We start from the raw sequence: 24,545 nt of genomic DNA, 5'->3' as shown, positions 1-24,545 counted from the left end.
GTCCTGGGTTGGGAGAATAGGTGAAAAGGAGCGATCATGATACCATACCTAGTCCTAGAGTTGAAGGAGTTAAGGACCCTCCCTCACCCAGACACCTAGCCCTTCGCTCCCCAAACCCCTCGCTAAGGCAGGATCCAACAATCGACAGAGGAGCGGGAAAGGTGGGGGCAGGGTGGGTGGGGGCGAGGTAACTGTGGCCCAATCTTGCCCAGAGCTTGTCCTCGGTAGGAGGACGCACACCCGGCTCTAAGAACCTGCCGGAGTCCAGGTCCAGCGCCTGCTTTTTCCAAGCCTCCAGAGTGGCCCTGCAGCGTCCGCGCAGCCCTTGCCCCCGCGCAAGTTGTCCGCGGCGCGGGGGAGTGGGGGCGACGGAGAGACCCCGGCAGCCCCGCGGAGGGGGCGAGTGCCCGGTCACCACGAGCCCCAGGTCTGCGCCCAGCTGCTGCCCGCTCCACCGAACCTTTTACCCCGCCCCCACTCACCCGGCTCAGCCCCTAGGAGAGACGCGCAGGAAGCGTGTTGCTTCGCCCCGCAGATCCGCAGAAGTTGAGAGGAGTTGGCGGCAGCCTCGGGCCGGCTGGACTTTGCGAGCAGCCGGGGAGAGACGCCGCCACCGCGGAGCCTTCCGGGCTGCCTCCCTCCTGCTGAGTCCGCAGCGAGGGTGGAGAGGGGCGGGGAGGGGGTCGGGTGCGCGAGAAGAACTTGAAACTGTGTGAAGGAATCCGAAGCAGAAGAAAAGGGAAGAAAATAAAACAAAGTGGAGACTGCAAGAAAGACTCAACCGTGGTTGATTGTATCGGCTGACGCTCCGGCAGAGGGGCTGGGTTGAGGGTATTTTTTTCCTTCCTCCCATTCTCTCTTTCTCTCTTTTAAAGCTACACCAGGTCTCTTTCTCTACTATCTTTGCACCACCAAACCCTTGCTGGCTCTTATGGGCATGAAACACTCCTCCCGCTGCCTGCTCCTAAGGAGGAAAATGGCGGAGAACGCTGCCGAGAACACCGAGGTAAGGAGGCGCGGGGCTCCGGGCGCTCGGCGACCCCGGCTGCCCGCCGACCGCCGCGCCGCCACCGCCGCTCAACACCTAGAGCCAAACTTTCCCCAGCTCCATCTCGCTTGCTTCTGCCGGCCGTGTGCGTGTGTGTGCTGGGGTGGGGGCGACGGTGCACTTCTCAGGTACCCCCCTTGGAAAATGCAAAAGAGTCCCTCTCACCCCATCTCCCTCTCCTACCGCCCGCTGCTGCTTGCTTCTCTTTCCCCCAAGTCCTCGATCCCGGGCAGCCACGCTCCCCGCCCCCTGCTCTGCTCCGTTAGGGCTTCAGAGCGCCGACCTCGCGCAGAGCGGGGATGGGCGCTCGCGGGGCCAGGTCTGCCCCCTGCAGTGCCCTGACCGTCTCCTTCCCTGCCCCAGATTCACCCTTCAAGCAGCACCGCGGACAGCTCCCGGCCGTGCCGGGCAGCGCCGAGCTGGTGGTGGTGGTGGTACTCGGGCACCATCAACAGACTCTCTGGCCCAGATTCGGGAGCGAGAGGCCTGCCTTCGCCGAATGTCAGAGCCGTCTCGGGGGCGCTAAGCCGGGGGAGTGGGTGCCGGCTGCGGCCGCCCTCAGAACCAGGGACAGCGCCCGCTCATGCGGCAGCCGAGCCCGCGCAGGCTGTGGTGGTTGCGCGCCGAGGGCTGCAGCGACAAATGAATCTGCAGCCACTCGTCCCGCAGCAGCTTTTGAATGTCGCTCTAGCTCCTCACATTGCACTCTTCCCCCCGCCCCCGCCCCCGCGTCTTTGGCAGCCCAATAGCTGCCCTTTCTCTACTCTGAGTTGGCCCTGAGCTGCAAAGAGCCCTGCTGGGTTTTGCGTCCCAATACTTATGGCTGTGTTCTCTGGCCTCACACAGACCCTCTGTCACTACAACTGGACGGATTCTTAGGTTCTGGGCACCTGCGGTTACGAAGGGGGTCAGCGTGGGCGGTCCCCTTACCTTCCTGGAGAGATGGTGAGCCGGGGGCGGGGGATGTGTGTGCGGAGTGGGGTAAATGTGTGAAGATCATCCCTTACCCGGTGGCAGGAGAAAGGCAGGGAGCAAACTCTCAAGCTCTATTAATAGCTGGGTGTCTGGTGGGGCTGCCATACATTTCACATATGGTCACCCATATGCAGCGTGGGGCAAGGACGGAGGTGTGGTGGGGGAATGTCTCTGTCTTTCTGGAATGCAAAAGGGTGCAGAGACCCTTCCCCGTTCTTCCTGTGAAGTATGAACTGCAGTTAACCCCTACCCCCACAGCGTAGGCAGCAAAGCTTTTTAAAGCCCCATTCCCGGAGAGACTAGAAGCAGCATGCATCTGGCAACTGTCGATTTTGAAACAAACACCCTCTAGGGCTCGAAAACAGTAGGATATTCAGTAGCTAATGCCTTCTCCTTGAGTTAGGGCACAGCCAGCAAGCCTTCTGGTCTCCCTGGACACTTGTTCTTCCCCACCCCCATCCCCACCTGCGAGCAGACATCCTGAATGATGTGCAGTGCAAGGCTCTCAGCTTCACAGAGGAGAGCTAGCCTTACCAATAGGCTCTGCCTTCCTCCCTCTGATCGCCCACCCGAGAAAGAGGTTTCTAAAAATAGCTCTCAGTCAAGGCTGCACTTCTGTGAAGTGTTGGACTAGGCACACAGCAGTCCCTGAAGCTAGGTTGTTGGGTTAGGGAGTAAGAAACAGCCCACCCCCACCCACTGCTCCCCACTCCTGTCCCTCTCAGTTCCTGGGAAAAAAAGTTTTCTAGAGTTTCTAGCCCCTGCACCCTGGCTGTTTCGGGAGTTCTGAGCGCAGACCCCTGCTGGGTGCCTCAGTGTGCAACCCTGGTTGCTGAGCTCCCCACCTCGTCCAGGATTAAAAGCGTCCAGAGCAAGCAGAGCCACACGCGCCAGGCTATTTTTACTTGCTTCCCCCGCGGCTCCACGCTCCCCCTTCTGAGCAGTTGCACATGCCAGCCCTGCTCAAGGCATCAATGAAAATAGCAGTAGAGGCTCTGAGCTCCTGCAAGAGGGGGCGGGGGGGGGGAACCCACATCGCTATACAGCAGCGGTGAATGGGGCAGACCCATGGTAACTCCTTACAGGGGAGTGAGTCTGGGGGGCCAGTTCTTAGCAACTTTCCTGAGAAGGGGAGGAATTCAGACCTACCCAATGTTCAAATGTGCCCAATGAAGCCATCCGGGCAGCTTGACAATCACTTGGTTTTTCTCCAGGAACTGGCTGTTTTGGAATAAGCCAGGACTAGAGCAGTACTTTAAAAACTGGGGAATGTGGTTTTGCCTGCATGTATGGTGGGAGAGAAGGAGGCAAACAGACATGCCTCTGTGGTTGTGTGTGTGTGCGCCACACTGCTGGCCGTGGTCTTCATTCTCAAATGAACATGTCTTTATCAAACACTGACTCTATATTAGGAATAATTAGGTGCTCTAAAGCTAAAGATGAAGACTGCCAGGGCTCTTGCCTTCCAGGGACTCACAGTCTGGTGGACAGTGGTGCTGGATCATCCAGATAATCCTGTAGCATCTTTTCCTGCTTTTTGTTGGTATTGTTTGCAAGCACTTTAATCTTCCATTCTCACAATAATCCTGTGAGATAAGCAAAGGTCAGTATTCATTTTTTTTTTTGTCCCCACTCTATAGTTGAGGATACTGAGGTTGAGAGGTCCATCAATATCTGAAAGTCACCTGGCTAGCTAAGTCAGCTGTGGAACACAGCTTGATCCCACTTCTGATCCTTTGTCCTTTGCCCTACACTCGTACTTCCAAAAAGAGGCCATGTATGAATGAGAGTAGATGAAGAGCCAGCCAGGAAGAGGTTACTTTGGAAGCGAGAGATGAATGTGGAAGTAGGCAAGGAAGATGGGAAATACAGATAGGGAAAGATATTCTAATTGTTGGGCAAGAAGGAGAAAGTGAAGAATAAGACTACTTATATTGTGAGCCAAACCTTTCTCACCAGGTAGAGTCTGGAGCTGGGGCACGGTTGGCACTGGGTGGCCCTGAGTACACTCTTTGACCACTTTGGCCTTAGTTCATTTAATCTGAGCTGATTTTCCTTACAGGTGTAAGGAAATTCAGGTACCCTGGCACGTGGTAAACACACAGCAGTGTTAGTTCCATTCTGCTTTCTCCGGCCCCTCAAGTATGCTTTTCCTCCTCTGCGAAGGGAGTCTTCACCCAGCCAAACGTACTCTTATCAGCTTCTTCTTCTTCTCCCCTGCTCCCCACACATCACCAGAAGCCTTCTGATATGGCCTTCTGAAATGTCTGCAAAACTATCAGTCTAACCCTCCTTTTCAGTCCACTCTCAATGCCTGAGGCAGGTCATTCTCACCTCTGTCCTCACTAAGGCAGTAAGTAGACTCTCAGTTGTTGGTCCTTTTCCCTAATCCAGCCTCATTGTCACACTGCTCAATGGGCTTTCAGAAGCACAAATCTGCTCATGATCAGACATCTCTTTAAAAATTTACCATGTTGCCTTATTGCGTATCAGATACGAGATAGAGCCCAGTTTTCTTAGCATAAAGGCCCCTCAATACTCACCTCATGTAGTTCTCTCTGTGGCCGCTGACATCCTGCCTGAATGCCTTTGTGCATACCGGGCCTTCTGCCTGGCCTGCTCTCTCTCACTGACTTCCTTCCAGAAAAAAATCTTCCTCAACCTGCAGGTCCCAAATCAAAGGTCACTCCATCTGGGCAGCCTTTACACATTTGCCATTTATTCTCCACCCCCATGGAGAGTGAGTGTTCCTTCTCTTTCTTGTTCTTCACATCTGCCTCTCACTTTTCCTGTTAAAGATATCTGGCTTCTTATATGTCTATTTCTCCAGTTAGATAATGAACTTTTACAAAAATGCCCTGTTCTTAACACTGTGCCTGACACACAGATATTCATTAACATAATACATCTTAGTGAATATCTTCTGAGTTGATTCACAGAATTATGAACAGCTCACGAGCCTTTTGGGTTTTAGCCACTCATAGCTCTGAAAATTGGGCTTCCTATCTTCCACCCCTCTGCTATACTTACATTGCTGTGTATCTTTAAAATTCAAAGTGAGTAAATATTCTTGGAATCAAGGTGTTGCAGCAACTCAAAGCATGGGTACATTTTGGTTATTCATGTACCTATTCAATGCTTGGTAATTACTGACTCTTACTATGTGGTATTCTTCTGAATGGCAGATAAATGGATTAATCACAATGCCCAATTATGAACCATGGGGGATAATGGACTCTTGTGAGCTGCTGCTTGCTTTGCCAATTCTTGGAGAAAGTCTGATGCATTGTTGTTGGTGATGACTCCCTGATTGGGGTTTTAGCACCTCAAAAGAGAGCCCCAGGGGTGATAGAACAGTTTTAGCAGAGGAGTCATTTGGAGACTGTTTTTGAATGTTCTATTACCTTACTGACCCAGGGAGAGGGGAGTTATGGGTTGAAAAAAATCCTACACTAGAACAGGGAGATTAGGAGTACAAGTGAGTGCTGCTCCGTGAGTCATGAGGAGAACTGAGTTGACTTCTGACATGGTGTATACTGGTGGTTTTAGCTAATGGATGCTTCTCCTCAGAAAGTTCCTTTCAGCTAAAGACTCAAGGAATTGAGGAGGAAGAGGTCAAGAGATGGCAGGACCCAGGCCTGCTTCTCTGAGGATGTCTTCTTCTGAAGAGTGTGGGTGCTCACTAACCATGTAGCCTCTGGTGCCAGCCTGCTTGGTTTAAAATCCAGCTCTGAACTTAGATGTGTTGTTATGTTGAACATGACCCAACCTCTTGGGGCTTCATAAAGTTGTTGTGATGATTAAACAAATTAATTCACAAAAACAGTTTAGAATGTGGTGAGTGCTCTGTTACTGTTTATGATTATTATCCTGCTAGCTTTCAGAAGTCTTGCTGAAAAAGTGCAAACTGGGTGAACTCTCCCACTTCCTCATGTCTCCATGAAAATGATCGATAAACCATAGTCCACATCAATTTTTTCCTCCCTCAGCAAACACCAATTTCAGTCCCTGAGTGAGCTCAGGAGAATTAAGAAGATACTCACATTTTTTTTCCCCCTTGGGAAATTTGGCTTTTTGGAGAGTCCTAAATTGGCTTTTGGCTGTCAACAGGGTGAAACACAGCACTCCCGTCTCCAATTCAGGAGTGGGTTTCATTTCCTCCTCTTTGCTAACTGCACTGTGAAGTGATTATCACATACCAGTTTGGAACATGCAAAAATCTGTAAAAACAGTACTTGCACCTTGGAGTCTAGTGTGTGAGCAGGGGAAAAATGGGCAATGTGACTATATGTGAACTACTGAGGTAACTGGAAGTGGAATGGTGTTGTTGTGTAAAAAGCAGACATTGTTGTTCTGCTGTGAGCTGACTCAGTGGGTGCATAGAGAGAGCACAGGCAAGAAGAGACCTCCATCTGAGTTTCTGCTGCCCAGCACACTTACTTAACCAGGACATGCAGTTGACTTTGGGTAAAAAGCTTCAGAGGAGGCAATTTCCCCGAACTCCTGATGCATCTCAGTAGTCAGGAAGTTCTTCCTTACATCTGAGCTCAGTCTCTTCTATTTCAATCTGAGTCATGCCTGCTTATGTTATTCTAAAAGGAGATAAAAGTTGACTAGTTACATTTGCATTTTTTGGGCTGTATTAAGGCTGTGTCACCTTCTTTACTAGTTTTTGTTCCAAGTGATTTCAACCCCTTCCACTGGTATTATAGTAGTAGCTCTCTAATAGGAATAGCCAGAGAGGAGTATTTGAGATTTGTTGCTCAAGTGTTATTCAGCCCATGGGATATTTTGCATATCGAATGGCTTTTCCACTTCATTTGTTATTAGAATTCCCTCAAGCATCACAGCTTTCCCCAGGTTTGTAATGGGTGGCCCATAAGTAAAGATTTCTTTTTAAAACATATTTTTATAAGAGCAAACAGCTCAATGTGCACATTTTCATAAAGTCATAGAGTCTTAGTGCCAGATGAAAACTCAAATCATTTTTAAACCATGTGATGGGAAAACTTGCTCAATATCAAGAGCTCTTCAGTCTTGAGGCTTTGTTCACACTTAGGTCAATGCCATTTCTACTTCCCTCAAATGTAGCTTCTGGTTTATTGTTTCATTTTTGTGCTAATTTTCTAACATATCCAGATATATAATATTATATCTAAAACCAGTATTTCTCTATATAAAGTCTAGGATTGTACATGATGAGGTCTCTCTCCTTTTCATATGACACTTAAAATGCTTTGGCATATGTCATCATGATTAATGCATACTATCATACATTGTACACATATACATGTTACATAATGTACACCATGCATAGATACTTAACACTATGAGTTACTATGTATCCCCATTGCACAGATAAAGAAACCAAAGCACAGAAAGTTAGTGTTACTTGCCCTCGATCCCACAGCTAGTAAATGATGGAGCTGGGACTCAGACTCTGGTTTTCTAGCCACCAAGACTCCTGGGCTTTTTTTCTAGTTTGCTAGGCTGTGAAGGCATCATAAGGACCAGAGTAGAAACTTAAAATATGAAGAGAAAGAGTGGAAGAATTAACAGGAGAAATAAGGAACGGTGGCTCTGGAAGAAACCAAGAATAGGACATCAGTTTCACCTTTCTTTTTCCAGGTCTTATTTTCCTGCCTCCACCACTTCCCTGCCTTCCCTCACTTTCACTGTCCTCAGTGCTATGTCCTATAGGTGGCAGGGATCTGGTATAATTTCTGGCTGGGACAATCCTCATTCCATGCCACCTACTCATCTAAATTGTCCCCATGCTTGAGGTCCAAGTTGGTGGGCCAGGGAAAACTCTTTTCTAACAAAGTATATCTCTTTGGAAACTAGATCCAAGGCCATCCATATTAAGCCTGGACTCTCATCCAGCTTCTTTCTTGGGATGAAATAAATAGCAGATGCTTCAACTTAGGAACTTTAAAAAAATTACCTCTATAGTTTTGTCACCACTATTCTTTATCGAGGGCTGCTGTAACAAAGTGCCACAAACTGGGTGACTCAAAACAACAGAAATGTATTCTCTCACAGTTCTGAAAGCCCGAAGTCTAAAACCCAGGTGTCAGCAGGGTTGGCTCCTCCTGGAGGTTCTTAGGAAAAATTTGTTCCTTGCCTCTTTTCTAGCTTTTAGTGATTGCCAGCTATGCTTGTCATTCTTTATCTTGTAGACACATTACTCCATACCTGTTTCTGTCCTCATGTGGGTCTGTATCTCCCCTATGTGTGTGTGTCTGTGTCTCTTCTTCCTATAAGGACACAAGCCATATTGGATTAGAGGCCACCCTATCCAGTATGACCTCATCTTAACTTGATTATATCTGCAAAGCCCCTATTTCCAAATGAAGTTATATCTGTGGGTAACAGGGGTTAGGCAACACATCTTTTTGAGAGACTTATTTAATTCAACCCCCAACATCATCCAGTGCCCACACATAATACGTCAGAGTAGAAAATGGCTGATGAAAGACTGAATGAACACATAGCAGACCTTGGAATAGTTATGTAGTCAATGAAGGCAGTCTGTCCCTTCAAGTCCTTTTCTTGCTGCTCACTTAGCTGCCCACCTTGCCCACTGGTTTCCCAGCACATTTGTCAGGACTTCTTTCCTTGAGCGGTAGCATTGATGATATAAGAGCTACTATTTTACTGTCCTCATTGTGTGTGGGGCACAGTGTTAAGTGCTTGTAAGCATTACCTTATTTAATTTATACCACAAGATTATAAGGCATCTCTTAATATTCTTATTTTGCAGTTGAAGAAACAGAAACTTGCAGTGGTTGATTAAATTGATCATGATTATAGCACTTGTAAGTGGCAGGGCTGGAGTGCTTTCAGAGTTGGAATGTGTTCTACTGTTGATTTGGGCCTCTTTCTCCACTTTTTCCACATCCCCAACCTTAAGCTGGTCCTAACCTTTGCCCCTCCACCCCCACCCCACCTGCTGCCACTCATGGAAAGAATTGGGAAGAAACTGATTAACTTCCATGCAAGGCAAATGGCCCTATGACTGACTGGAGTCTGTCAGTCTGTAATAGGCCCATGTGTTCAATCTCCTCAGCCTCCCCAGGGGTTTGCCTTGCCATTGCCAGGGGAATTATTTCAGTGGTAGAATTTGGAGCACATTACTAGCTTATTGAAGGGCTATTCTGGAGGGTAGGAAGCATAACAAATTCCAAACAACTAAACCATGTAGGCCACTGATTTCTCAGCCTGAGGTAGTTTTGTGTGTAGGTGAAGGGCACAGCCTCTGCAATTAGTATGTCTGGATTCAGATCTCAGCTCTGCTGCTTACTAGCTCATACAAGTCACTGCAGTCATCCATGCCTTGGTGTCATCATCTAGGACACATAATAGCACAATGTTCCATAGAGTTATTGTCAGGATAAATTGAGTTATTTCATGTAAAGCACACTACTCTCACATGGTAAATGCTCAAAAAAGATTAGCTATTATTTGTAATCTGGGTTTACCCAGTGGTGTCCCAAAGTGAAAGCACATGAATAAGGGGTCTTGACTGGTGACATTATTGAGTTAGTAGCAGCAGAGGCTGTAGCAGAAGAGCCAGGGGAGGTCTCTTTGAGTTAGGTCTTTGAATCACTGAATCATTGAATCATTGATTCAGTCATTCTCAGGTCAGCCAGCCAGAGCCAAAAAGACAGCTGAAGATAGGGCTGTTCAGCACCCCCTGCCCAGGGAGCTACTCATTCCCATGTGAAATACATCAGTAATAGGAAGAATAGGGTTTTCTGTGACCCACAGGCTGGCCTGTCCCTCTCCAAGCTCACGTTCGGCTCTGGGATCTAGAACTCAACATCTGGAGAATAAAACTGCAAACTCATCAAGTCCCTACCAATGTGAGAGACCAATGTAAGAGAAATGGGGGACTGGAGAGTAAATCATGCTAGATTACAGACCCCTTGAGGGTGAGGCCAAGGTCTCAGTTTTCTCTGTGCCCTTCACAAGCTTCCTCCTGGAAAGGACACAATTCCTATTTATTGATTCCTAGATTGACTGGTGGTCATTGCCCATGTTCCCACTGAGGGAAACTCAGACATGGGGGAAGGGGAGAATGAGGACAGAGATATTGCCCAGACTCACATGGCACATAGGTATTTAATTACCTAGTTAAACTCCCTTTCCACTCTGTATGAGACCTGGCCCAGAGGTGGTACAGCTAAGACCACAACTGGGCTAATGCCACTATAAAGGGAATGGCTGTTCACATATTCATCAATTAGGGTCCCATTTGTAGCTCTGTTGTGTAAGACAATCTCTTGTTAGCAGAAGTAAAACAAAGTGGTGGCCTTCAGGGCTGGGCCTGCTAGAAAATGAAAGACTGCATTTCCCACAGACAGTTAATTTTAAGGGCTTCATCTCTCTCTGACGAGCAGTTATGACAGCAGTTCTCTAAGGAGCATCAGTCAGAGACGCCCACACAAATGATTATAGCCCATCAGAGGTGTAGATAGGATCCCAATTAAGGAATGTTCTCTATTAATGTGCATTAGTTCAACTCTGCCTCCAGGTGTACAGTAGGAAATTGATGAATATTTATTGAATAGATAAAGGAAGTAAGCCTGTATATGAGACATATATTATGCCAACTTCCTCTTGTTAGAATCTCTTTCTAATCCTCAGACCTCTTCTAAGCTTGGACATGTATATCTGATTGCCTTTAGGACATCTCCACTGAGATGTCTCACAGGTTCCGCTAACTCTTCAGGGGCCCCTCTGGAATATCATCTCTTCCCACCAATCTGCCTTTCTCCTCCGATCCTCACCTTGCTTAGTATTATGTCTCCCAGGCCACAAGCCTCAGCTCTCCTCTCCCCTTTCTCCACAGTGAGTTCTGATGATTCTATGTCTCAAGGGTTTGCCTCTTTGTCCTGAACTGATCCTTTTCTTTGGGATCTGACTTTTGTTGTCCTAGTTCCTGTCCTCCCATCTCTTGTCTAGATCTCTTCAGCAATCTCCTGGATGCTCCCAAAATATCCTCCCTCTCCTTACTTTGATCAATTCCCATGGCAGTGTGAAGGTGATACGAATCCCCTACTTAAGCCCTTCTGTGGCTTTTCCATTTTCTCTGTAGGAGAAAGAACCCCCTACTTACAATGGCATATAAGGCTCTGTTCGATTGTGCCCCTGAGCCTTGTTCCACCTTCATTTCTTGTAAGCCCTTCCCTTTCACTCCAGCTATACTCAGCTGCTCACCTCCCTTCATCTCCTACCCTTCTTTAAGGTATCAGCTTATATGTCACCTTTTCCAGTAAGGCGTCCCTGACATCACCCCCTTATCCCAGGCTGCCTTAGTTCTCCCTCCTATGTGGTCCTGTTGCACCTGTGCATCTTCTGTCATAGCATGTATCATACTGTATTTTATTTCCTGGTTTTCTTGTCTATAAGTCTACCATAAACTTTGTAAGAGCAGAAGTTCTCTCTGTGTGGTTCACCATTGACTCCCAGCACCTATCCCCAGGGCCTGGTACCTATTAGAGCAGGGATGTCAAATTCATTTTCACTGAGGGCCACATTAGCCTTGCAGTTGCCTTCAAAAGGCCGAATGTAATTTTAGGGCAGTATAAATGTAACTACTCCCTAACTAGGGGGAAGGAGCTCTACATTTGGTCCTTTGAAGGTGACTATGAAGCTGATATGGCCCCCCAGTGAAAATGAGTTTGATACCTCTGTTTTAGAGGTTAAAAACCACTTGTTTGATGAGTGACATTGCATGTACCTTTCCATATGGAAATGTCTTCTGACTGCTAGTGTTAAATGAATTTCTATTTATTGCTTCCTTCCTAATACACTGCTTCAAAGTGCACCAGTCGCATAGGATCCCACTGTAGAGGAAATGTCTATGGTCACAGCCATCATCCCCTTAATCCAAAGCAAAGCAATAGTTAATTTTTCCAGTTAGATGCTCACTGCTGAGGGACAAAGCCAAAACTGCAGAGAGAATGGTTATAGTCAGTGCATTCTGGGTAAGAAGAGATTTTGAATAAACAGCAGTATAAGTTTAGTGCCCTCTTGAACAGACCCTCTTGAATAGGCACACCATTAAGTCTCAGAAAGGGCTGGGAGTCAGGGATTTGCTGGGAAGCAGGAATTCCCTGCCCTTTGGCAGTGGCAAGAGGCGGGAGAGAGACTGGAGTTTCCCCCGAAAACTCTCACTTGAGGCAGGGGAGTTTGGTGTTTGGATCAGCTGGTGTGTATATTTCCCACTTGGCCTGATACATCTTCATTGGCTGATCTGAGTGGGGGATATAGTGGGTGATGTCCTCAGACAGGCAGCTGAGCAGCCCTGGGGCTCTGGCTGCTAACCACAGGCACTCAGGGCCCCAGGCTCCTGTGCTGGGCCCAGTGCTCTGCCCCCAGCATTGCCTGAGCCTCCTTTGTTCACACTTGTCTTGGTTCAGCACTGCTATCCAATCTCCTGTTTATAAGATAAAAATAAAATGCTCTCTATTCCAGGAAGTGAAGGACACCAAACCAATGTCTTGGGTGCCAGTGCTGCAGGTTGCCAGGACTTTGTCCACAAGGCCAGAGCTGGTGGCTTTTCTTAGAGGCTTAACGGAAACTCTTCAAGCCTACACCCATCTCCCCTTCTTCCAGCTCTGTTTCAGCATTAGTAGCCGGAGTCTCAGAGCTTGTTAGGCTAATTTTCCCACCTCTGGACCCCATATGATTTGGTCAATACAGTTGGCCTCTATCCTGAGCCTCGAGGAGGAGCTGCCCCAACTTTCCTTCGTTATTCACTCCAGTTCTTCAGCTGATCCCATGGAGCTTAGGAAGACTAGGGAACCAAGAGGCAGAACCCAGGATCCTGACTCTGTTGCCACTTCGCCTCTATGACTCTCAGTTACCCATATGAAAATTGGATGATGTGATCTTAATCTATCCCACTTGATGGGCAGGGGTGGGAGGTGCCTTGAAATAAATGGAGTCAGTGGGCATGGGGACATTTGAACAAGGAGGAAGTATGTGCAAGTCTTACCATTTTCTGTCAATCCTTTACTATCCCAGGTGCCTCCCAGTGCAACTTTGTGCCTATTTTCCCCCAATGAATTATCAGTGGGATTAGAAATAAGCTCATCCCCATCCTCCATGTGGCTTCCCCATCCAGACATGCCCACATGGGTTAAATTTGTGTTGTTGAAGATGGGAGATGTTTTCCCCCTTGGTGGCAAATGGCCATCACAGAGAAAACGGAGGTTTGGGGCAAAGCAGGAAGGTTAGCTCTGTTGGGGAGCTAACCTCATCTAGGGACCTAGCTTGAACAAAGGACCTAAGGGTAGGCAAATTGCAGGCAAATACAATATTTATCTGGGAAAAAAAGAATCTACCTCCAGAAACATTTGCCTTTACTCTTGCTGTCCACCTGCTGGCTCAGTCTCCTTTTTTTCCCACTTTCCCAGGCATGGGCTTCCGTGCTTTTAAAAACAATGACTCTTTTTCAGGCAGGAGGGACTGTGAAGAGCTTACTGTCCAGCTGCCAAGGTCAGGCAGCCCCAGATTCTTGGCTCTGGGAATCTGTGGGCCTGGATGTTGAAGAGAATTCAGTCCCCAACTACCACTCCTTCAATATCTGTTTGATCAGGCATTGATGCATAACCTAATCCAGGTGTTAGGGGTCTAGCTTGTTCCAAATGTATACAGGGGTAAAGGAAAAAGAAAGGGAAGATTTGAATTTCAAACTTGTTAAAGCCATGCTTCTTTGTCTCCCCTAGTGAGTGTGTTGGACTATTCTTTCTAAAGTGCTGGGATCTGACTTATTTTCCAGGATACAGGACCAAGCCAGGATGTAGTATTCCTTTGGGTTCTATGCCTGGTGCAGCTGCCTAGCTCCACACTGGGGAGCTGGTGGAGGGGTGATTCTATGGTCATTCCTGTAATTACCCTCCTCTGACATGCTCTTGTTACTAGCCTTGGAGAACCCCTTGTTACTCATTTCACTCAATTATCATCTCATCTGACCAGCCAAAGGTATTAGTCACTGTTGGTCATTGTATTTTTTTTGAAAACCTCCCTTCTTTGGGAACCTAAGTTTTACTTTCTTTTGCCCTTCCCACATCTCTGATGACTGTTCTTTTTTAAACTTTCATGTGGATCCTTCTTCCTCTTAATGATTCTATCTAATCCTCTTCCACAACTTCTGACATCCACGCTTGCACTTCTGGCTGGATTTCTGCTCTTCAGTATTCTGCAGGCACTTTAAATTCAACTTGACCCAAACTGAGTTCCTTATCATCCATCTGCTCCTCCTGTTATATGCCTGTCTCCGTGAAGGGCACTGCTGTTCTCTCCTTCACTCTAGCCAGAAATCAGGAGTCATACTCCCTTACTCTCACGCCTCCTACTCCAATCAAAATCTTGTGAATTCTACTTTCCTAACATCATTTGCTTTCTGTTCCTTTTCCTTATCCCCACTGCCTTAGATAAGACACTCATTTTCTCTTGTCTGGGCCACTGCAGGTGGCTTTCCAGCTTCTGCTCTTGCTCCCTGGCAGTCCATTGTCTGCTCTGCAGCATGATGCCTGGACTCCAGAGAACTCAGTAGATGTTGGTTAAATGAATGAATGAATGAGTTATGGGTATCAATTGCTTGCTAAGAGGAGTAATGCAGGGTGGTTTTTCTACAGCTGGTTGTCACCTTCAGTTAACATCAGGGATTAGCAATCTCCACCTCATTTGGTCTTTGTGGAGGTTCTTGGGTATTAAATAAATTTAGAATAAATTCATGGAGTTCAGAAGACCTGGGTGATATAGTCCAGGATCTGAAACTCGCTTACTATGGGACACATTTTTTTCCCTGGGGCTGTTTTTGACCCTGAGAGCACTGTAAAGCCAATAATCAAGGACTTAAGGTTCTCAGTTGCTCTGCACTGACAAATATGATAGAGAGTATACCTGGAGAAGTGGCTGAGTTCTCAAGGAGGTGTCCTGGTAGTTCCTTGAGTGACACTATTCAATCCCCCAGCATCACCCAATTCTCTCAGAAATTTTTAATGAGGGCTTTTATGCCCTGTGTTTTCCTCTGTCCCTCATGACACAATGGGCTTGATCTTGGGGATTCTGGAAGCCTCTTCACAGAGCTCTGACTCCTAAACCAAGTATAGTATATGCTGTTGAACAATTACTCCTGTTTAATTTCCTTTACATCTTGGCTTGCACAGGGGCTTTATATTTAAGTTGAGTAGCTGGCTGGGGGACCCCCAGTAAGTCCCTTAGGCTCTTTGGGCTGGTTAATTGTAACTTACCTGAGCCAGCGGACAGAACTGCATGGCTCATTGAAGTACCTTTTGGGTGTGCAGCTGTTAATTCTACTCTTCCAGTTGTAGTTTTCAGTGAATAATACTCTGTGATAGAGTACATATTATCATCTCTTTCCATGGAAAACTTGCCTCTTCCATGTCATTTTATGCATCAGCACCAGGGAAGTGCAGAACCTCAGTCCCCTTAAATGCTGTAGAGACAAGAGCCAGTATTTGAGTAAAGAGGGCCTCAGAAGTTACTTGTCTTGGGAAAATGTTTAATAGCAACAGTTTTATTTCCATTTGCTGCCTCAGCAGATCCATTCCCAGCAGTATATTATTTTGCAGTACTCCATTCTGTCCAATTTTAGGTAATAAATAATCAATTATGTCAGATATTGCTCTGTTGATTTCCTTCAAGTAGCCTAGGGTGACTTAGCACATCTTAGAATCCATTTCCAGGCCCTAAATCCTGAATGATGAGGAGGAGTTGGGTGAAGGAAGGGGGTAAGAGTATCTTGGAGAGGGAAGCTCTGGGGAGAGATACTTTGTCAAGGTCAAAAGGGTGGCTTTAGGGCCAAAGCCAGGCTCTTAGTCCTTGTGATCCCATGAGTCAGGTTGCTATGTTTATTTTCCAGTCTCTGCTAAATTCAGCCTGTTGTTTTTTTTTCCTCCCTGCAAGGTTGTCTCTTGTCCCCTACAGAAATCCTACAGTTCATTTTCCTCCAAGCTTGATGCCTGGTTGGCTCAATGTCAAGAGTTCTGGCTGGGTCTGGAACCTGTGGCCAGATTGATGCTGGAGTGTGACTGGCATTTCAGGCTGCGAGATGTAGTTTGGGGAGGGGTTGCCCACTCAGACTCTTGGAGCTTTTCCAAATGCATCAGCTCTTTCATTAGAGATCACCAGTATAAATTGGATTAGGGGACCCCCTGCCTCTCAGGGTGGGAGTGTAGACCAAATGAGTCGGAAGGCCCTTTTCTAAGTGTGCTGGTATTCTACATATGATCTCCTGATCCAAAGATAACAGCATGAGGCACTGGCCACCCCTGCTGCTATGGTGGGTGTCATCATGTGCAATCACTCAGTCCACTAGTTCACGTCACCAGCTTGGTCCCTTTAGACATGCCTGTTTGACCAATAGTATTGAATCCAGTTCATTCTCTTTCTGAGATGGGAATCCAAGGCCTAAGAGGGTCAAGGTTGACTCAAGAATACATGGTAAGGTCACATAGCAAAGCTGGGAGCAGAAATAAAAGCTCTGGGGTTCAAGTATGGGTCTTTTTTCATCACATGGTCCTGGCTTGAAGGCTGAAGATCTCTTTGTATCCTTGAGAATTTGCAAAATGCCCAATTAGAAACTTTGCTCTTCAAAATCTTTTTATAAGCCTAAATAAGAGAAGGCTTTTGCCAATTTGTTGGGATGATTGAGAGAGATAAATATTTGTGCCCAATTGTGAAAATAGTGAGGTACTTAAGAGATAGTCCAGAATGCTACACTATGGGACCTAAAAGGGATGACTTCAGAAAACTTTTTGGGCAGGATCTGTCATTACTGACTACCTACACCTCAAAATCTTGACCTTTGAGGAACATGACTCTGTGTCAAGATATAGAAGGTAGCTTCCATAGGTTTAAATCCATGTCCTTCCAATTTTTAACTCTATGATGTTGAAGTAGTTATTTATCTTTTTTCTGAGTCTCATTTTCCTTATATATGAAATGGGAATTGAGTATTCTTTCTTCAAAAGAGTGGTATAAAGATCAAATGAAATAATAATGAAAATGCTGGGGGACTTCTGGTCAAGATGGCAGTGTAGGCAGACATGGCTTGACTTTTTGTGCAACCACATCACAATTACAACTAAAATATGGAATAACCATCACTCAGAACCATCAGAAATCGAGTGAATGGAAATCTGACAACTACAGAGTTAAAGAAACCACATCCATCCAGACTGGTAGGAGGGGCAGAGACAAGAATGTGCTGGTCCCACACCTGGGTGGTAAATAATTTGGGAGGGATATCTTGGAAGCGAGGAGGCCCAGTCCCACACCAGGCTCTGCCAGCCCAGGCTTTCAGTGCCAGGACAGTAAGTCCCCACAACTTCTGGCTGTAAAAACCAGCAGGGACTGAGTTGGTGGAAGAATGCTGGAGCCCCAAGAAGTTCCTCTTACAGAACTCACACATGGACTCACCTACTCAGACTCACTCCCTCTGAGTTCCAGCATTGGAGTAGCAGCTTGAAAGGCATCAGTGGCATACTGGGAGAAACTGAAGTGTCTGGCATTGAGGCAAGCATAGGCTATTGCCCCTTTTCTAAACTGCCTCCTACCCCCATGAAGCCACAGAGCCAGCAATCTGGTGCCATGTCAGAGACTCCATCAACCTGGCTAACACTGTTTGGCTTGTCTTGGAGATCCCTAGAGACTCTACCTCACTCAATTTATAGGCCCACCCAAGCTGCTTTTCCATATGAGTGGTTGGTCTTGGCTTATGCCACACAACTGCCTAAATCCTCTTAGTCAACAGCTGGCCACAGTGAGCCCCAGGCCCAGCACTAGCAGCAGCCAGCCTAGATTCGCAGCTTGGCTTCACCTGGGAACCTCTAAGACCAGCACAAATAGCAGCCATCTCAGATTGCTTTATAGCTCAGGGATGGTAGCTCCAGGCAAAACACAGGTGGAGGCTGAACTTGGCCTGTGACACTCAGGAGACCCCAGGGCCAGTGTACCCAGTGGACAGATACAGACCATGTCAGAGCACCTCCACCATGCCCCTGCACAGCTGATGTTCCACAGAGGGCAGATGTTGGTGGGAAGTGGTCACAGCCAATCCTTACAGTTGGCTGGCCTAGATAAATTCCTCCCATTCATCTGCCAATAGCAACCAAGGCTCAACTACAAGAAGAGTGTGTACTCAGCCCATACAAAGAACACACCTTCAGTACCCGGCTTGTGTGATAGGGGAGGCTGTGTCACTTGACCCTATAGGACACCTACTACATTAGGCCATACTACCAACACACGGAGTCAAAGCAACTCTACCTAATACATACAAACAAATACAAGGAGGCTGCCAAAATGAGCAGACAAAGAAACATGGCCCAAATGAAAGAACAGATTAAAACTCCAGAAAAAAGAGCTAAATGAAATGGAGATAAACAATCTATCAGATGCAGAGTTCAAAACACTGGTTATAAAAATGCTCAAGGAAATTGTTGAAGACCTTTGCAGCATGAAAAAGATCAAGTCAGAAATGAAGTTCAAATACACTAATTGAATTAAAGAACAATTTACAAGGAAACAACAGTAGAATGGATGAAGCAGAGAATCAAATCAATGATTTGAAACATAAGGAGGCAAAAAAACCCCAATGAGAACAACAAGAAAAAGGAATCCAAAAAAATGAGGATAGTATAAGCAGTCTCTGGGACAATTTCAAATGTCCAACATGTGCATCATAGGGGTGCCAGAAGGAGAAGAGCAAGAAATTGGAAAGCCAGTTGAAAAAAGAGTGAAAGAAAACTTCCCTAATTTGGTAAAGGAAATAGACATGCAAGTCCTGGAAGCACAGAGAGTCCCAAACAAGATGGATGCAAAGAGGCTCACTCCAAGACACATCATCATTAAAATGCCAAAAGTTAAAGATAAAGAGAGACTTTTAAAAGCAGCAAGAGAAAAGCAGTTAGTTACCTACAGGGGAGTTCCCATAAGACTGTCAGCTGATTTCTCAAAATAAATTTTGCAGGGTAGAAGGGATTGGCAAGAAATATTCAAAGTCATGAAAAATAGGGACCTATAGCCAAGATTGCCCTACCCAGCAAAGCTATAATTTTGAATTGAAGGGCAGATAAAGAGCTTCTCTGATGAGAAAAAAAGCTAGAGGAGTTCATCACCACCAGACCATTATTGTATAAAATGTTAAAGGGACTTATTTAAGTAAAAGAAGATCAAATCTATGAACAATACAATGGCAAAAGTACATATCTATCAACAATAGAATCTAAAAACCAAACCAAACAAATAAGAACAGAGACAGAATCATGGACACAGAGAGCATTTTGATGATTGCCAGATGGGAAGGGGGTATGAGGGAATGGGTGAAGAGGTAAGAGGATTAAGAAGCACAAACAGGTAGTTACAGAATAGCCATGGGTATGTAAAGTACAGTGTAGGAAATGGAGTAGCCAAAGCACTTATATGCATGACCCCTGGACATGAACAATAGTGGGGGGATTGCCTAAGGGAGTAGAGGGGTGCTGGGTGGAGGGGGGCAAAGGGAGAAAAATCAGGACAAATGTAATAGCATAATCATAAAATATAATTAAAAAATAAAAAATAAAATAAAATGCACTTAGCATAGGGCCTGGTCAACAAGTTGTGGCTATTATTTTGTTTGTGGTTGTGAATGTTGATTAGGACTGCTTGAAGCTCCTCTGTCTTGGCTGAATTTAGAAAAGCAGGCCTGGTTGGCATGTCAAAGTTAGGCCCAAAGAAACCTGAGATGACATATGGGCCCTAGTCATCTGGGAAGATGCTTGGGGAATGGAAAAGTGGATTCTGAAGAGACATTCCAAGTACTCAGCAATCCTGCCTAGGGCCAACTCTGGCAGCATGAAAACCCTGAGTTCTGTCATTTGCTGACATCAGGGACCTGTGGGGCAGCCACTTAAATAAACTGACTCTTAGTCTCCTCTGCAGAGCTGTCTGTCCATGTATCCATCTATGCATTCAATTGGTTGTTCCTTAAATAAGCATTTACTGAGAATATACAATATGTCACCCCATACTAGGTATTATCATCATAAGCCCTGATAATGCAATCAAGTAAGAAACAATCCTTGCTTTTGAGGAGTATATGCTTTGTTGGGGGAGTTGGAAAAGACACCAGCAGTTTCAGGGGTATTCTGAAGACCATAGGAGGGGTGCCAAGGAAGCACCTATAGAAGGGAGTTGTGCCTGGTGGTTGCAGTTCTGGAGGGGGAATTTCATGACACTCAAGTGCAAAGGGACTGTGACACTTATGGAAGGCAAAATCCCATGATATATAGTAAGAGACCGAGGGGCCTGGCAATGCACTGAGGTCTTGTCATTCTGTTGACATCTATCTTTCTATTGTGGGCAGATTGCCCATGCTATGAATGATTTCTTCACCAGGACATTTAACATGGTGGGAGAAGGTGATCAAAGTCTTCTAGAGAATGACATCTAAGCCTCATTGAAGTCTTACTGGAGTTGTCCACATGTAGGCTTTGGCAAGTAGGTGGCAGGAGAGAGGTAGGAGAGGAACACAGGTACCAAGGCCAGGAGGCACAGGCACAGTGCACTAAGAGGACACAGGAGAGGGCAACAGGACTGGATCAGCATTTGAGGAGGGAACCTGAGGAGTAGGCAGGAGTCAGATTGTGGTGGGGCGGGGATGATGGTAAGCCTTGTGAATGAATCTGAACCTTATCTGTAAGGACTCTGGCAGTCCCAGTTTATACTTTGGCCTCACGGACAAAGCTACTCCAGGGCTCTGGAGTGCTCAGCCTCCTTCTGAGAGATGGCAGGGAAGAGAGAGCCATTCGTGTGGGGGTGCATCTTAGAGGCAGCACATATCGGGAGAGTCAAGCATAGACAAGTGGGGAAATGCCCTTCTCCACCAGTGTGCCTTTGGGGCTTTCTGAGATGGAGTTGCCTCGTGTGGGACTGAGAGTGGGCCTCCAGGACTGACTTCCAGCTGCTCTGTCACTGTGCTTTTCAGTCCTGTTCTTTGTATAGTTGCCCCAGGAACTTTGTTAATGGATTCACTCACTCATTCATTCATTCATTCATTCACTCCTATGCTAATTATTTATGCCTTCAACAGATATTTTTTAAACACCCAGTCAGTGTCAGGTAGGTTCTGTGAGCTGGGATTACAGTAGAGCCTGATGCGCCCTGCATTTCTAGAGCTTTCATTTTATGGGGAAGACAGATACAAAGAAATAAATGAATTAGTGTCAGGAACCGATAAGATTTCTGAGGAAAATTAAAATACATAAGGGAATAGAATGAGATAGAGTGGTGTCTTTGCAGATAGAGTAGTCTTGAGAGGCCACTCTGCAAAGGTGACGTTTGGCTGAAGAACTGAGCAAGGTGAACGAGCAAACCATTCAAATGTGTGGGGAAACAGCTTGTGCAAAGTCCTTAGGTGGGAACGAGTTTTGGGGGTGTACAAGGAATAGAATGAAGGCCAGGGTGAGAGAGACTGAATAGCAGGAGGGGGATGCAGAGGTTTCAGGGCCTTCTGGGCATGTAGAGGATGCAGGAGTTCGGGAATAAAAGTTTAGAACCCCAGGTCACTGAGGGGATGGCCGGTGGGCTTGGAGTTTCCTGCTCACTTTAGCACATAGTCTTCCTGGGCTTCTAGATAAGGCTTTTCCCAGGATCCAGGACTCAAAGGTATTCCCTAAGAATATAGCCTCTTGGTCTTGTTTTTCCCCACTTTTTCATCATTATTAAATTTCAGTATTAAAATGAAAGGGGTGCTTTCTTCCTCCTTTTGGGAGTGAAGGGACTAATGGGATTGATAAATGAGTTCACACTATGGTGTTAATTCGACAAGCAAATACTTAATGTGTTGTATTTTTCACCCCTGCCTCAGCCTTTGATTTGGGAATTTAGGAAATGATAGGAAAGACATGATGGGAAATGCTGCATCTAGATTTCTTAACTTTTAAGTCCAAGGTTGCTTACTTTAGTGATTTTCAAACCATCAAACTAATTTCTCTCCTTGTGGTTCTATCATTGTTTTCTTTCATTTTTTAATCATAGTCAAATTAAATGTAACACAAAATTTACTATTTTAACCACTTTTAAGTGTACAGCTCAGTGGTAATAAATACATTCATGTCGTTGTACCATTACTACCATCCACCTGCTGAACTTCTTTTATTTTTCAAAATTAAGTTATATACTCATTGTACACTAACAATGTACACTAACTCCCCATTCCCCCTCCCGCAGCTCCTAGAAACCACCACTCTTTCTCTCTCTGTGGATTTAACCACTCTAAATACCTCATGTAGGTAGAATCCTATAGTATTGTTTTTTGTGACTGAATTGTTTCACTCAGCATAATGTCCTCAGAGTTCATCCATGTTGTAGCATGTCATAATTTCTTTCCTTTTTAAGGTGGGAATGATGGAATAATATTCCATTATGTGTAAGTGCTACCTTTTGTTTATTCATCCACCCATTGGTAAACAACTGGGCTGCTTCCACATTTTAGCTATCGTGGATAACACTACTATGAACATGGTGTACAAATATCTCTTTGAAGCCCTGCTCTCAATTCTTTTGGATATACACCTAGAAGTAGAATTGCTGGATCATATGGTAACCCTATTTTTAATTCTTGAGGAAGAGCCATACTGTTTTCCACACTGGTTGTATCATTTTATGTTCCCACCAACAAGTGCACAAAATTCCAGTTTCTCCACATCCTTGCCGACACTTGGTTTCTGTTTTTCTGTTTGTTTGTTTTTAATATTAGCCATCCTAATGGGTGTGAGGTGGTATCTCTTATTTTAGTTTGTATTTTCCTAAATATTGGTTCTATCAGTTTTTGCTTAATATATTTTGCATGTCTTTTATTAGATGAATACACATTTGAAATTGGTATGCCCTCTTACTGAAGTGATGCCTTTATCATTATGAAAAGTTCCTCTTTTTTTGTTATTATTTGCTCTAGAATCTTTTTTGTCTGATATTAATATAGCTACTATACCTTTTTCGTTGAGTTAACATACAATTTTTTTCATCCTTTTACTTTTAACTATTCTTTTAACTTTAAGTTTCAAGCAGGATGGCATATGGTTGTTTTTAAAATCTAATTATGACCACCTCTTCATTTTAATTGAGGTGTTTGGGCCATTTATTTTTAATATGATTAAATATAAATATTGTACCAATGCTGTTGGGTTTAAACCTACCATCTTTCTATTTGTTTCTGTATCACTTATCTGTCCTGTGTTACACTTAGATTTTTTAAGCCCTTTTATGGTGGTAATACTGGAGTACTTCTTATGATTCCATTTGATCACCTGTGCTGACTTATTTTCTAAAACTTTATGTGCTTTTGTAAAAAGTGACTTCTTTTATTTTCAGAGTATATATTGAACTTACCACAGTCTACCCTCAACTAATATTATAGTGCCTCGCATATATTATAAATATTTACACCAATATACTTTAATTTCTCCCTTTTGAGCCTTTGTGTTCTTGCCTTTGTGTATTTTGTCCCTACATATGTTATAAATCCCACAAGACATTGTTGCTATTTTTTTATTTAAACAATCAATGACCACTTCCAGAGGTTTAACCAATGAGAAGGGTGTCTCTTACATGTACCCACATAGTGACCATTTGCAGAGCACTTCATTTTGGGCTGGGATCCAGATTTCCATCTGGCGTCATTTTCATCTGCTGGAGGATACTCCTCCAACATTTCCTAGAGGGTGGGCCCATGGATAACTGAAACTTTCAGCTTTGTTATGTCAAAAAATCTCTACTTTGCTTTATGTTTTAAAGATATTTACACTGTGAATAGAATTCTAAGTTGACAAGTTTTCTTTTTTCCTTTTGGTACTTTAAAGCCATTGTTGCCCTGTCATCTGGCCTGTGTCGTTTCTTACAAGAACTTGGCTGTCATTCTTGTATCAGATCCTCTGTATGTGGCATGTATTCATGCCCTCTCTGAATGCTTTTAAGATTTTTCTGTCTATCAGTGGTTTTAAGAAATTTGATGTGACTTGGTGCAGTTTTTCCCCTTTTCTTTTCCTTGGGGTTTGTTGAACTTTTAGATCTGTAAGTTTATGGTTTTTATCAAAGTGCAAATTTCAACCATCATTCTAATATTTCTTTAGATATTGTTCTGTTTCCTTTCCTTCACAGACTACAGTTACATGTGTACTAAGAAGCCACTTGAGATTATTCCACAGCTCACTGATGTTTTATTTAACCTTTTTTGTCTTTTTTCTCTTTGTGTCTTATTTTGGGTATTTTTTATTTCCTGTGTCAAGTTCACTAACTATTTCTTCTATAATGTCTAATCTACTCTCAACCTAATCTTTTATCACATATAGTTTTTATCTCTAGAAGTTCTGTTTGGGTCATTTTTATACCTTCTATGTTTCTATTTAACATGATTAATCTTTCCCCTAGTTTCTTGGACATATGAAACAAGTTACGATAACAATTTTAATGAGCTTGCCTACTAATTCCATCATCTGTG

General features: G+C 44.9%; 1 protein-coding gene across 1 annotated transcript in view; it reads left to right on the top strand.

Annotated features, from left to right (window-relative positions):
• The first annotated feature begins 279 nt into the window (after positions 1-279).
• Positions 280-24,545, top strand: part of PRMT8 (protein arginine methyltransferase 8) — a 91,885-nt gene continuing 67,619 nt past the window's right edge. The window contains exon 1 of the mRNA XM_045830573.1: positions 280-1,006. Coding sequence (XP_045686529.1) covers positions 932-1,006 — 75 coding nt within the window. The 5' untranslated portion in view covers positions 280-931. The remainder of the gene's footprint in view (positions 1,007-24,545) is intronic.

This window comes from Phyllostomus hastatus, unplaced genomic scaffold (genome assembly GCF_019186645.2).
Source record: "Phyllostomus hastatus isolate PE091 unplaced genomic scaffold, TTU_PhHast_1.1 phas_contig_152, whole genome shotgun sequence".
Taxonomy (NCBI): Eukaryota; Metazoa; Chordata; class Mammalia; order Chiroptera; family Phyllostomidae; genus Phyllostomus; species Phyllostomus hastatus.
Note: the sequence above shows the minus strand (reverse complement) of the source record. Positions and strands in the feature narration are given on the sequence as shown.